At 34.9% G+C, this 18,069-nt stretch overlaps 1 protein-coding gene across 4 annotated transcripts in view; it reads left to right on the top strand.

The window, feature by feature from the left end:
• CTDSPL2 (CTD small phosphatase like 2) overlaps window positions 1-18,069 on the top strand; it is a 76,676-nt gene that overhangs the window by 26,785 nt on the left and 31,822 nt on the right. For all 4 annotated transcript variants that reach the window (XM_029951364.1, XM_029951361.1, XM_029951363.1 and 1 more), the window contains exons 3-4: window positions 15,398-15,536; window positions 16,897-17,046. In XM_029951364.1, the coding sequence (XP_029807224.1) occupies window positions 15,398-15,536; window positions 16,897-17,046 (289 nt within the window). The remainder of the gene's footprint in view (window positions 1-15,397; window positions 15,537-16,896; window positions 17,047-18,069) is intronic.

The raw sequence follows: 18,069 nt of genomic DNA on the forward strand, positions 1-18,069 counted from the left end.
CATCTTTTATTTTTTTTTAAATGTATGTTTATTTTTGAAAGGGTGAGAGTGCCAGTGGGAAAGGGGGGGGAACGGGAAGGGGCGGGGGGTGGGGGGGACTACGACAACAGGATCTAAGGCAGTTTGGGCACTGACAGCTTGAGCCTGATGGGGCCTTGAACTCATGAACCGTGAGATCATGACCTGAGCTGAAGTCAGATGCTCAACGACGGAGTCAGCTCTATTAATGTGGCAGCATAGCATATCCTATCATGCTTTTTTTCTCCTTTAGTAGTAAGATCTGTCTTTGTTAGTTAGCAAATTTTTGCCTAAGTCAACTACACACCCGGGGTCTTCCTACAGGAATTTGTTACATTTCTTTCTTTCTTTTTAAACCAAAATCTTGGATTTTTCATTAATGTCTGCTTAAAGATGTTAAATTAAAAATAATAGATGTTAATAAGATAGACCACTAAAAACCTTTTTGCAAGCTAATGTCTTATTCACTAATTTTGGGGGGGAAGTTTTCCTGCAGTCACAAATTAATTATACTCTTATTCAGCCCATATTTTAAAATTATATTCTATAAGGTTATTATGAAAATTAATATTGGAATGTCTTGCTAAAATCAAGGTAAATTCCCCCACCCCCCCAGTCTACTAACCCTATGTTAGAAGTAAATTAAATGATTAGTTTGTCATGTATTATTCCTGCTGAGCTTATACTGGCTTTTAATCATTATTTCTTATTTCATTGTCATTAAATCATATTTTTGATAATATATTCTAAAGTTTCATTGAGAATCTATACAGTGCTTGCTTATTTTCAGTATCTTGAATACAGTATTATCTTTTTCAAAATTTGGGTGGGGTTGGCAGCTAATATTTATTGCTGCCTCTTCTGTTTCTTTGGTTCCTTTCCTTTTTGTCAGTTTTGGATTTTCAAAGGTATGTGGCAGGGCCCCTGTATGGCTCAGTTGGTTAAGCATCCAACTTTTGCTCAGTTCATGATCTCATAATTTGTAGATTTGAGGCCTTGTGTTGGGTGCTCTGCTGTCGGCGCAGAGCCTGGTTGGGATCCTCGGTCTCCCTCTCTCACTGCCCTTCCCCCACTTGTGTTCTCTCTCAAAAATAAACATTAAAAAAAAAAAGGTATGTGGCTACAATTGAACTCTTAGATAAGCCTCCTTGCTTTCTCTTTTGAGCTGTAGTCCTTTCTGAGGTGTCTAACATTGCTTTCATGTCTGTCTCAGGAGCCTGACTTTGAAATGTGCTCTCCTCATATCACTCTACTTTTTGCTCTTTTGTTTACTGCTAAGATGTCTAAGATCAGTGGCTGTGGGTGCTTGCCATTTTGCCATCACTGACCTGTTTCTTTTTTATTTTATAATTTTTTTTAAATGTTTCATTTATTTTTGATACAGAGAGAGACAGAGCATGAAAGGGGGAGGGGCAGAGAGAGAAGGAGACACAGAACCTGAAGCAGGCTCCAGGCTCTGAGCTAGCTGTCAGCACAGAGCCTGACGCGGGGCTTGAACCCACGAATGTGAGATTTGACCTGAGCCGAAGTCGGAGGCCCAACCAACTGAGCCGAAGTCGGAGGCCCAACCGACTGAGCCACCCAGGCGCCCCATCACTGACCTGTTTTTATATTTTTATATTAGTAACAAGTTTTAATACGTATTTTAGTCTTAATTTTGAATAAATTAGCCATGAGAGTATTTAGGTAAACCTAATATAGGTTGTTAATTTATGAATATAAGGGGGGATAGGTGGTAGTTTGCTAGGATTGCCCTAACAAAATACCAGAGACTGGGTAGCTTAAACAACAGAAATCTTTTTACAGCTTGGAATCTAGAAGTCCAAGATCAGGACTTCAGCAGGGTAGTTTCTTCTGAGGCCTATTTCCTTGACTTGGATGGCTGCCTTCTTGCTATGTCCTCCCATAGTTGCCCCTCATTCCTTTGTATTGTCTGAGTTGTAGTCTCCTCTTCTTGTAAGGACACCAGTCACAATTGGATTAGGGCCTACCCTAATGACCCTATTTAATTTAATTGTATTTAATTTTTTAAAATATTTATTCTGAGAGGTGGGGGAGGGGCAGAAAGAGAGGGAGAGAGGGTGAATCTCAAGCAGGCACCTTGCTCAATGTGGAGCCTGACACAGGGCTTTATCTCACAACCGTGAGATTATGATCTGAACCAAAATCAAGAGTAGGTCACTCAACCTGCAGAGCCACCCGGGTGCCCCCCAACGGTTCCATTTTAATTTACTCTTTAAAAGGCATATTTCCAAATATAGTTATATTCTGTGATTCTGGGGGTTAGGACTTCAACATACAAATTTGATGGGGGACACATAATTCAGCCCATGACAAGTTGAATGAAATTTTTGTTTTCTTTCACATCCAGATTTTATGATTCAAACATTTACCACTTCTCTGATTTCAGTTATGAAATTGTCAGCAAAAGCACTTAGAATTGTCGATATGCAGTCTTTCTGCTTTTAGCATGAGATTTCTGATATATATTTGAAGTGAAGTCCTTAAAATTTTTTAATTTTTTTAATTTTTTAGATCTTACAATTAAAATATTTGCTTTGTAGCAGGAATCTCTCTATACATTTCCAAATAGGAGTTTCTTCTATTCTTATCTAAATACTGTTACACTGTTGTAGTTAAGGTCATCAGGTTGCCTATGGTTATAATTCTGATGAAATAATGAAATCCTCTGTTATATTAAGCATTGGTTTTTTAAAAAATTATTTTAAGGTTTTATTTTTAAGTAATCTGAACAACCAGTGTAAGGCTTTAACCCAGAACCTCGTGATCAAGAGTTGCATGCTTTACTGACTGAGTAAACCAGGTTCCACTTAAATCAGTGTTTTTAGATTTTTTAAGTATAACCCTCAGAAAGAAATCTAGCTTTTACGACATTCATATATGTGAAACAAAACTCACACTTAATATATTTTATATGCTCTGATTTTTCTGTTCTTATTCCCTCTTTAAAGGTGATTTTAATACCTTAAATAAATTTCATGATCCACTGTGGTGTTGTACCCCTTGGTTTGAAAAACTCTAACCTTTGTACTACCAAGCTTTATGGTTTTATTGGGAATTTTCTTCCCTCCTACCAAATTTAAGTAAGTCAGTCTCTCTAGACATGCTCTTTTTAACAACCTAGATTAATGAAGTATTTTCCTATTTATTATGAAATGCAAAAATTAGAAGATCAGATTGACTGGTTATACGTACATGAACAAATATAGCAGATAACTACAGTTTTACTTGTTTTCTGATCTAGGCTTTTTATTTTTTTCTTTCTTTACTTACTGCATTGGTTAGGACCTGTAATATAGTGCTCTGTAGAAGTTGTGAGCGGAAACACCTTCTCCTATTGCTGATCTTAGAGAAGAATTTACTATCAAATGTTAACTAAATGCTTTTCATAACTATCTTTTATTCATTTGAGGCAGTTTCCTTTTATTCCTAGTTTTCTACAACTTTTTATCATGTTGAATTTTGTCAAAGAGTACTCTCCATCTATTGAGATGTTCTTCAGATTTTCTTTTATTTTAAGTGGAGTAGTGCCTAAACATTTTTTAATGGAAAACCAAACTTGTATTGCTGGATTTGTTTGTTTGTTCATTTTTTAAGGGATTTTTATGTCTGTATTCATGAGGTTTTTGGGCTGTAGTAGTGCTTGATTTATAATATTTTCATATTTGGAGATCAGGATAATGCTTGGATCCTAAAGCAAGTCAAGAATTGTTCCCTATGCTTCTTATTTCTGAAAGAACTTATATTGGCTTAGTATTATTTTATCTTTAAATAAGTAGTAGAATTCATTATGAGAAAGCTTTTATTATAAATTTGATTTCTGTGATATATATGGGGCTGTTCAGCTTTTCTATTTCATATTTCAGTTTTGATCATATGTGTTTTTCAAGGAATTAGTCCATTCATCCATTTGTTGAAATACTTGGTGTAAAGTTTTGGTGATACTAACATACTAACCTGACCATGTCTGATGGATCTCTAGTGATATACTTCTCTTTATTCCTGATGTGGATAATTTATGCTTTATCCTTGACCTATGTTACTAGACCTTTATCAATTTTATTGCTCTTTCAAAGAGTCAACATCTGTCTTTATTAAATTTTATCTTTCCATTTTCTATTTAATTGCTTGGTTTAAAAAAATTTTTTTTTATGTTTTATTTATTATTGTGAGAGAGAGAGAGAGAGAGACAGCTTGAGCAGGGGAGGGTCAGAAAGAAAGGGAGACACAGAGTCTGAAGCAGGCTCCAGGCTCTGAGCTAGCTTTCAGGACAGAGCCCGACATGGGGCTTGAACCCACGAACCGTGAGATCATGACCTGAGCCAAAGTCGGACACTGAGCCACCCAGGTGCCCCAATTGCTTGTTATTTTTCTTATATTTCATTTGATTTACTCACTAAGATAGACTATACGCCAGAAAGTATTAAAAAAACCCAAAGAAGTGAACTCGTACACAGTATGGTGAGTGTTCCATGTGTATTTGGGGGAAAAAAGTGCATATTCTAGAATTACTTGGTTGATAATATTTACCTGGTTGATAATATTTCTCTCTCCTCTTTTTTCCTTTTAGTTTATTTTGAGAGAAAGTATGCGGGTCAGGGGAGGGGCAGAGAAAGTGGGAGAGAGGAGATCCCAAGCAGGCTCTGCTTATAGTGGAGAGCCTGAGAATGGGCTCTATCTCACAAAGCATGAGATCATGACCTGAGCTGAAATCAAGAGTTGGACACTTAAGTGACTGAGCCACCCATGCATCCTGATAATATTTCAATCTTCTGTACCTTAAACTTCTTTTATCAGTTACTGAGAGGGGTGTTAAGATCTCCAATTATTATTGTGAATTTGTCTGCTTTGCCTTTCAGTTCTGTCATTTATTTTACTTTCTTCATGTATTTTTAAGTTGTCTTGTTAGGTGTATATACATTTGTGAAGAATATAAATTGTTCTTGTTACCACTGTGAAATATCTCATTATCTCTTGTAATATTTGCCTTGAGGTTTACTTTGCTAATTATATTAGTAATATAAATTAGTATATATTAGTAATTATATTAGTAATATAAATTAGTAATATAAAATATGCTTATAAATATACCCTATGTATTTATATTTAAGTTGACATGTTTAGTTAGGTTTAATGTAATTATTAATATGATTGAGTTTATTGATCTTATTCTGTATTTACAACATTGTTTTTTTGTTTTACTTCTGCTTCTTTTTGGTAAACTAGTTCTCTTTTAGAATATCATTCTATCTCCTATATTGACTTTTAAAAAGTAACTTTATTGAATTATAATTATGTACAATCAAACACACCCATTTACAGTATATATTGTCATGAATTTTAACAGATTTGGGGCGCCTGGGTGGCTCAGTTGGTTGAGTGGCCGGCTTTGGCTCAGGTCATGATCTCATGGTTCATGGGTTCGAGCTCTGCGTCAAGCTCTGGGCTGACAGCTCAGAGCCTGGAGCCTGTCTTTGGATCTGTGTCTCTCTCTCTCTCTGCCCCTGCCCTACTCGCTCTTTGCCTCTCTCTCTCAAAATAAAGACATAAAAAATTAAAAGAAAAAAATGAATTTTAAAAGATTTATACCCTCATGCTCAAAAAGTACCCTTACAGTCTCTGCAGACAGTATCACAGTTATCACCCTAGACAACCAACAATCTACTGTTGTTATAAATCACATAAATATTTCCTAGAGTTTCATATGATTGCAGTTACACAGCATCTCTTATTACATCTTTAGCTCAGTGTAAAGTTTTTGGATTCACTTGTGTTACTGCATGTCTTCATACTTTATTCTGCCCTCCACCCAGAATTCTGTTGTGTGAGTATACTGCATAACATAATTTGTTTATCCATTTAGATTGTGTATGATTTTTGGCTATTATAAATAAAGTTACTATGAATATTTGTTTTGAGTCCATGAGTGGACATATATTTAAGTTAAAAAGATTGGTATTGCTAAGTCATAATGCATGTTTATTTTTTATGGTTGCTTTATTGAGACATATATAATTAGCAGTACCATAAAACTCACCCATTTAAGATATAAATTCAGCAGCTCTTGGTATATTCACAGTGTGCCTCTGTGTTATAGCATATATCATTTCATCATTCCTCCTAATTGCCAAGTAATATTCTATTACATGGATATACAACATATTGATTTTCCATTTTATCGATTGATGGATATTTCCACATTTGGCTGTTATGAAGATGACCCGTGGTGAACATTCACATATAAGGTTTTTCATGGAAATCTATTTTCTTTAAAAATTTTTTTTTTATTTTTGAGAGAGAGAGTGCAGGTGGGGGAAGGATAGAGAGAGACACACACACACACACACACACACACACACACAGAATTCGAGGAAGGCTTTATGCTCTGAGCTGTCAGCACAAAGCCCAATGTGGGACTCAAACTCACAAACTATGAGATCATGACCTGAGCTGAAGTTGGACACTTAACAGATTGAGCCACCCAGGTGTCCCATTATGGAAATCTGTTTTCATATCCCTTGAGAATATACTGAAGAGTAGAATTGTACAATGATATGATAGTTCTGTGTAGGAATTCTTTTAAGGAATTGCAGACTGTTTTCCAAAATGACTGCACCATGTTACAGTCCCACCAACAAAGTTAAAGGTTTTAGTTTCTCCACATCCTCAACAACATGTGTTATTGTCCTTTTAGATTTAGCCATATTAGTGAGTGAAACAGTATCTGATTGTGGTTCTAATATATTTTCCTAGTGACCAGTGACATTGAGCATCTTTGCATGAGCTTGTTGGCCATTGTAACTTCTTTGGAGAAATGTCTTCTAATTCTCTGCATATTTTTAAATTGGGTTTTACCTTTTTATAATTGAGTTGTAAGAGTTCTTTATGTAGTTTAGATACAAGTCCCTTGTTTGATAAATTATTTGCAGACATTTTCTCCCATTTTTTCAGACCCCTTTGGAGCACAGAAGTTTTAAATTTGATGAAGTCAAGTCCAATTTATTTATTTTTTGTTGTTCATATTTTTGCTGTCATATTCAAGAAACTATTAAAATCAAGCTGTTCCAAAATCAAGGTGATAAAGTTGTAGCCCTGAGTTTTCTTATAAGTGTTATGGTTTTTTTCTCAAAAGCCTCAAAGTATTTTTTAATAAGTCTTATAGTTTTAGTTATATTCAGCTCTTTCATCCATTTTAAATTAATTTTTGTAGGTAGTGTAAGGGTCCAGCTGTATTCTTTTGCATATTAATATTTGTTGGTCCTAGCACCATTTGTTGTAAGACTCTTTAACTTTTAAGAAATGTTCACTTGTTTTCCAGAGTATTTGTTCCATTCTATTCAGCAACGTTTGGCTGTTCCAGTTGCCTACATTTTTAGCAATACTTGATATTGCCAGTCTTTTTAATTTTAGCCTTTCTGCAGGGGTGGGGTGGTTATCTCATTGGGTTTTTATTTTGTATTTCCCTGATGGTTAATGAAGTTGAATGTGCTTATTGGCCATATGTGGATTTTCTTTTGTGAACTCCCAGTTCAGTTTTTTTCCCCATTTGGGAGGAGGGGAGTTCTCAATGTTTGTCTTGTGATTTCCATTAGTAGTTTCTCTTGAGCAAGTGTTCTTAAACGTTTCGATCTCAGCCTCCTTTACCTTCTTACAAATTATTGGAAACCCTAAAGAACATTTGTTTATGTGGGCTATATCTATCAGTATATCTCATTATATATGAAAACTGAGAAAATATTCATTTCTAATTGCAGTTATAAACCCACTGCATGTTAATACAAATAACATTTTAAAGGTTTTTTTTCTAAAAACAAAAAGGCAATTCGTGGGAGCATGACATAATTTACAGTTTTGTAAATCTCTTTCACGTTGACTTCATTCAACATGAAAGCAAACTATCACTGAAGCATTTTTAAAAATGTTTTATTTATTATTGAGATAGCAAGAAACAGCATGAGCAGGGGAGGGTCAGAAAGAGAGGGAGACAAAGAATCTGAGCTGTCAGCACAGAGCCTGAGGCAAGGCTCGGACTCACAGTGAGATCTGACCTGAGCTGAAGTTGGCTGCTTAACCTACTGAACCACCCAGGCGCCCCATCATTGAAGCATTTAAAGAAAACCATGTTTGCATGTTTTTGTTAAAGGGAAGAGTATCTTTTTTTTTTTTAAAGGGAAGAGTATCTTAATATTCTTTTTAGATAATTTTGATAGTCTGTTGATACTTTACCAAAACTTGACAAATGATGTAGTTTCTTAGGTTCTTGTTCCAAGATGAAATTTGAAAGGACTGAAATGATCTTTTCATTAGTCAGTCTTGCAGTTGGAATGCCTGTGTATGGTTTTGTAACACTATGCACTGATTATTTAGAAGATATTGGTTCACTGAATTATGTATATTTTTGACATATTGATATATTTCATTATTCAGTATTTAAAAATTACATTTCTGAACATCCTCATTGATCTCAACAGGATAGTTTTTAAGTACTGGGAAGCTGTCAAGCTTATGGTGCTGGGTCTAAGTTTCCTAAAATTCCAGTTTTTGCTGGAAAGCTCTAATTTTATTGGTGGCAACAAAAAGTGTCAGTGTTCCTTGAGGTGGCAGGCATGCTTTGTTCACTCTTCAGAAATATCAGGGCACCTGGGTGGCTCAGTCGGTTGAGCGTCCATCTTTGGCTCAGGTCATGAACTCGCAGTCTCTGGATTTGAGCCCTACATCAGGCTCTGGGCTGATAGCTCGAAGACTGGAGCCTGCTTCAGATTCTATGTCTCCCTCTCTCTCTGCTCCTCCCCTGCTCATTCTCTGTGTCTCAAAAATAAACATTAAAAGAAAATGTCTACTTCAAGTAAAAATATTTTTCATAAGAAAAGTGGTCTAAATCAGCTTTTAACTCAATCACTCAGATGCTTTTTCTTAGGACAATTCTGGAAGCACAAGTTTGCAGCAGTAGTGTTTTATTGGGCTTCATTTCCCATCCTGCAGAATGTTAACACATGTTTAGGGGTTGAGATTAAATTAATTTTACAGCTTCCACAGGGACATTCTTAAGTTGAACTGGCTTTCCCCCCCTCATCTGCCAGTGCATGGCAGTAAATAATACGGTGACTATTGGGTGTCATTCCTTAATTTGTGCTAAGGCTACCGTTGCTTTTGCAGTCAGCGCAAGTGTTCAATACAAGTTATTTGAAGATAAACTGAGATACAAAAAAATTATTCACCACTTGTGTTTATTACCACACATTCACAGTAAAGAAGATCTTTGATAATTAGTTGATGCTGGTATTAGGTAAATATAGTCAAAACAGAAAGTCTGGCCATATCTGTAAGGTGAAAGTACAATTCTACAGACTAGATATTAACTCATTTCCTGTATTTTTAGGTACATCTTTAATTCAGAGTTCCTTTATCACCTGGAAGTGGAAGAGCCTGTTTCTTTCATTGATTTTTTTATTTAGCAGCCTTCCACCAGTGTCTACTGTGCAAGAGTTTATAAGTCTCTCATATGTAAATTTTTTCAACCAGTGCAGTATAACTTACTTTAAGATATTTCATGATTTGCTTTTTGTTTTTAGAGAGAGAGAGAGAGAGAGAGGGAGAGCGAGAGCACAAATGGGAGAGGGGCAGAGAGAGAGAGAGGGAAACAGTCCAAAGCAGGCTTCAGGCTCTGAGCTGTCAGCAAAGAGCCTAACACAGAGCCTGAACTCATGAACTGTGAAATCATAGCCTGAGCTGAAGTTGGATGCTTAACCGACTGAACCACCCAGGCACCCCTCAGTGGTTCAGTTTTTTTATAGTTTGAAAAATTATAACGATCTTTGGCTTTTAAAACCTCGATGTGAACATTTAAAATATTAAATACCTTTTTTTAAAATGCTGAATAAGTGTTTTCAAATGATAGTGGAACTGAATTGGCACCATTACTTTGAGTATGTTCTATTATATAGGGCATGATTAGATAATAATATTTATGCAGCTAAAGGAAAATAGCTTTATTACATTCTTATCAAATTTGCAGTTTGATCCAGATTCTTTGGAGTAGTCCCCTTTTGTGAGTCAAGAGGATTCTGTTATGTCAGTTTCTTCTTTGTATCAGTATAATAATGGATTGAAACCACAAATTGTCTGATCTCCCTTTTTTAATTCAGTGCTCCATTCTTAATTATAAAGTAATGAATTTTATTTTAAAACATTAGTAAATTTCAAAATAAGTGTTTTAGCAAAAAAAATTTTTTTTTGAGAGAGAGTGCAAGTGGGGGAGGGGCAGAGGGAAAAAAATCACAAGCAGGCTCCACACAATCCACACTTAACTGAGTCACTCACTCAACCCTAGACAAAATTTTAAAAACCTAATTTGGCATTACTGCAAAGCAGAATATTAAGAGTATTATGTTTCAACAAATATATATACTGTATTAAAAGCTTTAAGAGTTATTTGGATCATAACAAGGGTACAGAAATTATAGCAGATATGACTGTTGAAGATTGTAGTAAGAAGAACACAGTAGTAGTGAACACAAAGATTTTTTTATATTTCCTCATATATTTGCCTCAGTGGTTTTCATTTCTTACTGTAGGTTTAGGATCCCATCTGGTATTAATTTATTTTATACCTAAAGAACTTCATTTAGTATTTCTTATGTAGATCCGCTGGGAATGAATCCTGTTAAGTTTTCTGTCCCAGAATAACTTTATAAAGTGAGTAATTAAAAAAAAAACAACCCTCAACTCTTACCAGTTTTCTTATAGTTTTATAGCTGTACATTCTGAGCCTATAGTCATTATATACTCTTTTAATCCTCATTTATCTATAAAGGTTGTACATATGTTCAGTGTGTTTAATGCTTATCCTCAGTTCTCATGTCATTGCCTGTAGTCATTTTTGTTGTCTAAAGCTCATTTTCTAGAATATGCCAGAGAAAGCACTCATAGAAACAATATTCTTGCACGTTGATAACAGTGCTCTTTAAGCTTGAAAATCAGTTTTGCTGCCTATAAAATACTCAGGTAGTCATTTCTGTTTGTGATTATTTTAAATGTTATTCTGTTTTCTTCTGACATAAAATCTTTGCTGTTAGAAGTTTGGTGATAATCTAATTTTTACCTTTATAAAAGAAGTGATTTTGCTTTGATCTCCAAAGGATTTTTTTTTTTAATTCTCTGAAGTTTAGTATATATTTTGTTTGCTTTTCTCAGTTGATCATTTTAGTTAAACATATCTTTCAGCATGTAATTTAAAATATTTTCTTTGTGGAAAACTTTCTGATATTCTGTTGCTATGGTTTTGATTTGGTTTCCTTCAGGGATTACTATTTTTTGTCAGTTGGATGAGCTTTGTCTGTCTTCAGTATTTATAATATTTTGGTGTCTTTAAAAAATTTTCCCCTGTTTTATCTTTTATTTCTTTTAAAAGACATAATTTAGGGGTTACTGCGTAGCTCAGTTGGTTAATAAGCATCTCACTCTTGATCTCAACTCAGGTCTTGATCTCAGGATCATGAGTTTGAGCCCTCTTTTGGGTTCGTGCTAGGTATGGAGCCTACTTAATAAAAAATAATTAATTAAAAAATAAATAATCTGTTTACTCACTTTTATATCCTAGTTCAGTCTTTATTTCTAGTATTACAATAAAGCATCCTTCTGTATCTCAGAGCATAAACTCCTGATGTTCAAGGCTCATCTCTTTTTTTTAATCCCGAAATTTAGAACTGCTATAACATAGGCACAATGTGACTAAAATAATGAGGATGGTGCCTGCTTTTTAATTTTCACTTTGATTAAAAAGTTTGTCATTTTCATGTTGTATGATTTTTTTCTTTTATTTCTAATTATTTTGTTATCTCTGATTTGAATTTTATAACTCTTGATGTATGTCTCATATCATTTCCTTAGTAAGTCTTTTGTTTTGAAATAAGTTATCCATAATTTTTATCCATAATGCTTGTTTTACTGATGTCATTCTTTATCTTTACATTATATTTGTTTATTTATTAAAGTTTATTTATTTATTTTTGAGAGAGAGAAAATGGGCAGGGAAGGGTCAGAGAGAAAGGAAGAGAGAATCTCAAGCATGGTCTGTGCTGTTCAGCATGGAGCCTCACATGGCACCTCTCATGACCTGAACAGAAATCAAGACTCAGATATTTAACCAACTGGGCTACCCAGGCCCCCCACTGGGTATCTTTTCTAACTAGTTTTATTGTTTTGTGTACTGTTAAAAAAGATAGTGATCACTTTTTGAGTTTTCCTGTCTTTTTATTCCTACCTCATATTTATCTGAAACTTCTCTTTCCTTCTTTTTTTTGTATCTTTGCTACTCAATTTTGACTCCATTCCCAGCAGTTTCCCCTTGGGATAGAACCCTATTCTATAAGAGAGCCATAGTTGGTCACTTTCAAGAGTTCATAGGAGCTGTTGTTTCATTTTCACCATGGACCCATTTGCTATTAGATTGGGCAGCAACCTTTTCTCCTGTCTTAAAATTGGCCTGCCATGCCTTCCATTGAAACCTTTTAGCTGTTTTGGGCCTCTCTCGTTCTCAGGTGTGTCATACACCTTGTTGATCCCTTTACTTCTAGATCAGTGCATGTGGGCACTCAAGTATGGTGGCTTCAAGTATGATGGTTTGTTTTCATTTTCTTGGAATTTAAGGGAGATAACGTGTCCCCTTGCTTTTGCTATTATTTTGCCCTTGAATTTTTGTTGCTTCTTTAGTTCTGTGTGTTTCCTTTGGGATTCAGAGATTAAGAATACTACCTTCCTGGGGTCCCTGGGTGGCTCAGTTGGTTGAGCGTCTGGTTTTTGGTATTGTCTCAGGTCATATCTCATGGTTTCATAGGTTCGAGCCCAGTGTCGGGCTCTGCTCTGGCACTATGGAGTTTACTTGGGATTCTCTGCCTCCCTTTCTCTTTGCCTCTCTTCCACTCACAGTCTCTGTCTCTCTCAAAATAAATAAACCTAAAAAAAAAAAAATCATCTTCCTCCTTAGAGATGTAAGCTAAAATATTTTTACTTTCTGTATGTATTTACATACTTTATGTATATAAAAATATTATATATATTTTTTAATTGACCACAGTATAGTCTCTTCTGCTACAATAAATACGTGGTTCCACAATATCAGCTAGCTAGCTGTTGGTAAATTGGGGAATAGTGTCAGTATAACATGGGTGGTACATTGCTTATACATGATTTTTTTTCTAAACTGGGTAAGAGGATCCTGAATAATGGGAGTTGAATCAGGAATGTAAAAATCTTTCAGTTCAGCTGCTACAGAAACAAAAGCCCCACACACAGGCACACACAGAGTTTTTAATTAGAAGTGATAATTAGCAGTGGGGGGGTTTCCTCCTAGAGAGGTACACTCTGTTCTAGCAGACACTTTTCTCATGTGGTAGTTTGCATTTCCTTTTGTGTCCATCTTAGCCCTGTTGGCTTAAAGCTCCACTTCTAAGCTCCCATAAGCCCTTGTTTCTCCTTCTCTGTTTTTATTACCTTTTATTAAGCCCTGAGGTAACATTTCAGCTGCTTTTGGCTGCCTCATTGGGGTGTCCAAGTTATCTCTGGAGGTGTCCCAGTCATTGTTTTTGTTGGTGCTATGGTTACAGAGTTAACGGGGCATTGACTGATCTGCCTTGTGCACCCCTCTCTGCCCCCCTGGGCCAATTATTTTTTCCTTAAGCCTTGTTATTTTTAGTGTTGCAGAATGCAGGGTTTTCAGAATGGAAGTATTTCTGTTATAGCAGATGTACTAAGAGACTTCTTGTATTAAGAGACTTTATGGAGAAGATGCTAGAGCTTAGTCTTGTTGACTTTCTGGTGTTATTTCTGTTCTTGAAGGACTTTATGAAGAGAGTCCTATTTTCTGGCAGTGGAGATCCCATGTTTGGGATATGAGGCTTCCTGTTCCATCTTTTAAGAATGCAGGGGGATGATAAAAAGTAAACATAAGAACAATTTTGTTGTGGATCACTAAGGTGTTATTTTGTGTTATAATAGACATACTGTTGTAATAGAACTACCTAAAATTGTCAAAACTACTGAGTAAAAGTAAAATTCTATATGGTATGATATGGACTGATGTATTTTGAGAGTATCTTTGTTCTGTTTTCATCCAAATAGGGAATTGTAATTGTGGTCAATTATAATTGTTGAATTGTTGAATAAGAATGTTGATTATATATAAATTATACTCAATATAGGTTTAAAAATCTAATCTCATCCTTACCAAAAGATTTCAGGTAGTCTCATTAAAACAGAAAGGAATTGGGGCACCTGGCTCTCTTAGAGTATGTGACACTTGATCTCAGGGTTTTGAGTTTGAGCCCCACATTAGGTATAGAGATTGAAGATTACTGAAAAACAAAAAACACAGCAAAGAATTATAGGCCAGTATTACAGTAATGTAAGAAAATCACTCGTGGTTGATGACTCTAGAAAAATTTTACAAAGAAGAGAGATAGATGTACAAGTGGAGACAACCAGCTGTTATTTGGAGTATACTCTTTCAGTCAATAATACTGCAAAAACAATATAAACTGGTGATGTAGATTTGCCCCATATAAGGAAATAAATAGAGAGCTTTATTAAGGAGTAAACTCCTTAGTGTCAATTTGGGGATTTAAAGAATTGAGGTTGGCACTGGGTGTGGCATTGGCAAGCCTTGTTATTTTTGGTAATATGTGATATGCCAGCAAATTGCAATGGGGTTCTGTCTCTTACCCTGAGTGCTCACAAAACAACCACTGTTCTTTCGGACAAATATAAGAATAGGGGGAAATTGCTGAAAATTCATAGCACATCTTACAATTGAGTATTTCAATAGCACAGACAGTTTAATGGACATTGGGGAAAGGATCTGAATTGAGATTGCTGTAATTATATTTGTATATTTTTAGTGCATTAATAATAAACACTCTTAAAACATTGTCAAATTTTTCCTTTTTTTTTTTTTTTTTTTTTACCACTGTTGGATACTATATAATCCTATTTTGTTTCTCCTGGATGTGAAAAACAGGAAAATATGTTATACATATTATATCTTTTTTAAAAATTGAGATACAAAAAGATAATTATATCTTTTTTAAAAATTGAGGTATAATTAAAAATTAAGGTATAATATATACATTAGTTTCAGTGTACAACATAATTTGATATTTATGTATGTATATATGTGTATATATACACACACACTACATGTATTCTTTATGCATTCATCAACGGAGGGACACTTAAGTTGTTTCTGTTGGGTATTGTAAATTAAGCTGCAATGAACAGGGGGGTACATATCATATTTTATAAGTGTGACTGATAAGGCAGAATGCCTATGCTCAATGCATGTTTTTTCCCCCTCATATTTAAGGAAGAGAGAGAAAATCCTTCGAAACGGAGTAGGATTGAACGTGACATAGATAATAATTTGATCACATCAACACCAAGAGCAGGAGAAAAGCCTAACAAACAGATATCTCGAGTAAGACGGAAAAGTCAAGTAAATGGAGGTTTGTTAATATTTAGATATTCTTCTATTAGGTGTAAGCAGAAATTTCACCTGACATGTTTCTTTTCTGTTTTTAAAAATTGACTTTGTGCAGTTTTTGCCTTATTTTTTGTAATCTCCTTTGTATTATTAGTAGCATGAAATGAAGTAAAAATTACCTGATATGAATTAAAATGACAAGTGAAGGGAGAACAACTGGCTTTATACTATTTATCATAAAAACGCATATGGAACAGCATTTTTTGCCTCTAATAAATGCATTTCTTAAACAGTAATAATTGTGACTTAATTTATTGAAATAAATACAAAGAATTTGCTTCTGGATCATGGAATTTCAACTCAGAGGGGTCTTGTATCACTCAGGACAGTGATTCTTAATGAGGGGTTGTTTTGTCCCTAGGGGACGTTTGTTAGTGTCTGGAGACCTTTTTGGTTATCACAACCTATGGAGGGGTTGGTCCTCGTATCTAGCAGGTAGATGGTTAGAGATGCTGCTAAACATCCTACAATGCACAAGGCATCCTCCCACAATAAAGAATCGTCCAATCCCAATCAGTAGTGCTGCTGTTGATAAATCTTGTTCTAGGTCAATATGTTGTAGTATTGCTGAGAAGCTCACCAAAATCCAAAAGGAGAAAAACAAGGACAGAGGAAGGTATAAAAAACTACACTTTAGAGCATGGGATGCTGTTTTTTAACCAATGCTGTTTTAAAAACAACAGCAAGAATACCTTTCCTCTTTTCCCTCAATTCAATATTGTATCTCTGTTTTTTGAGTTGACTTTTAAGGCTGTAGCAGCCATGAAAGAATTGTAGGTAGATACCAAGTAAAGTTGTGAAAGATCAAGGATGATTAACCAAAACACATTTGTATGAGTTTATTTTTATTGTATATTTTCCAAAAATCATTGACAATTTTTATTCTTAAGAATTAAAAAAAACAAAAGACAAAAAACCTGTTTGTTTTTCTTAACCACTCTGAAATGGTGCCTGGGTATACATAAGTAATTTTTGCTATATGCTATACATAGTCTTCTGCTTCAGTATATCTGTCTTGCCTCTATTTATTAGCTATTATTTATTAATAGATTGGAGGGTAGGTTTTAGGAAGTAGGCAGGATCCCAAAATGTAAATAAAAGATACAATCTAACATTTGTGTTTGATGTTGTAACTTGTTTTACTTACAAAGAGTTTATTTCATTTTCTGTTACACTGTGGAAGCCTATAGACTATATACTAGAAGACTCCGTTTTTGTGAACTATTTTAAGGGAAAAATATTTTCAAAATGAATTGTTTAAAAGTTTTCAAAGTCATGTTTTCTAGATTGCAACATTTGTTCTTTTTTTGGTTTTTTCTTAGAAGCTGGTAGTTACGAAGTGACAAATCAACATGTAAAACAAAATGGAAAATTAGAAGATAATCCTTCCTCTGGCAGTCCTCCAAGGACTACATTGTTGGGGACCATATTTTCTCCTGTCTTCAACTTTTTTTCACCAGCAAATAAAAATGGTAAGTATAAATGATTACCCATAATTTGGGTTTAAAAATTAGTTTTCATGGTTTTACAAGAGATCTTTTTGATTTTACTGGTGTATTTTGTCAGCATCTTATGTTTGTTTTCAGCCTCATTAAAAATACACAGCTTGGGGCGCCTGGGTGGCTCGTCGGCTAGGCCTCCGACTTCGGCTCAGGTCAGATCTCACATTCGTGGGTTCGAGCCCCGTGTCAGGCTCTGCTGACAGCTAGCTCAGAGCCTGGACCCTGCTTCCGGTTCTGTGTCTCCTCCTCTCTCTGACCCTCCCCCTCTCGTGCTCTGTCTCTCTTTGTATCAAAAATTAATAAAAACATTAAAAAAAATTAAAAAAAATACACAGCTTCTAAAAGACTTTCTTTTTTAAATGACTGAAATAAATTTAGGTTATGTTTAATTCTGTTTAAGTGCATGAACTCCGCTTTAACTCTGAAAAGCTGATGATAAACTCTGCGCTGGAAGGAAAATTACTTTTATGTTGGAAAGACTTTCATGATACATTTCTAATATTCTAGATCAGTAGAATTTGTTGAGTATTTAAAGTGAGCTGAAAGTAGGTCATTTTCTGTAACACATTTTATTTTTATTTTTCATTTGCTTGGTTTTTCCCTGTAGGGATCATTAATTTGGATATTTAGTAAAACCACTCTAATTCAAATGAAGTGAAAGTTTTCATTATATATAATAATGCCTTTGCAAAAGAAATTTGGATTGTTGCCCAGCATTTTTTTTAGGCTCCACACCCAGCACTGAGCCCAATGCAAGAGGCTTGAACTCATGACCCTGAGATCAAAAGTCAGATACTTAATGGACTGAACCACCCAGGCACCCATGGCATATTTTTAATAAAGATTTAGCTAGTGTTCTGGCTTTTTGACAAATATTTCTTAACATCATAAATGATAATTTAGTCTCTAGATTATGTGAGGGCATGAGATCTTGTCTTTATTTTTGCAACCACCATATTGTTTGATAGTATGGGGCATATGGAAAATAGCCAT

The sequence above is a fragment of the Suricata suricatta genome, chromosome 9, assembly GCF_006229205.1.
Source record: "Suricata suricatta isolate VVHF042 chromosome 9, meerkat_22Aug2017_6uvM2_HiC, whole genome shotgun sequence".
Taxonomy (NCBI): domain Eukaryota; kingdom Metazoa; phylum Chordata; class Mammalia; order Carnivora; family Herpestidae; genus Suricata; species Suricata suricatta.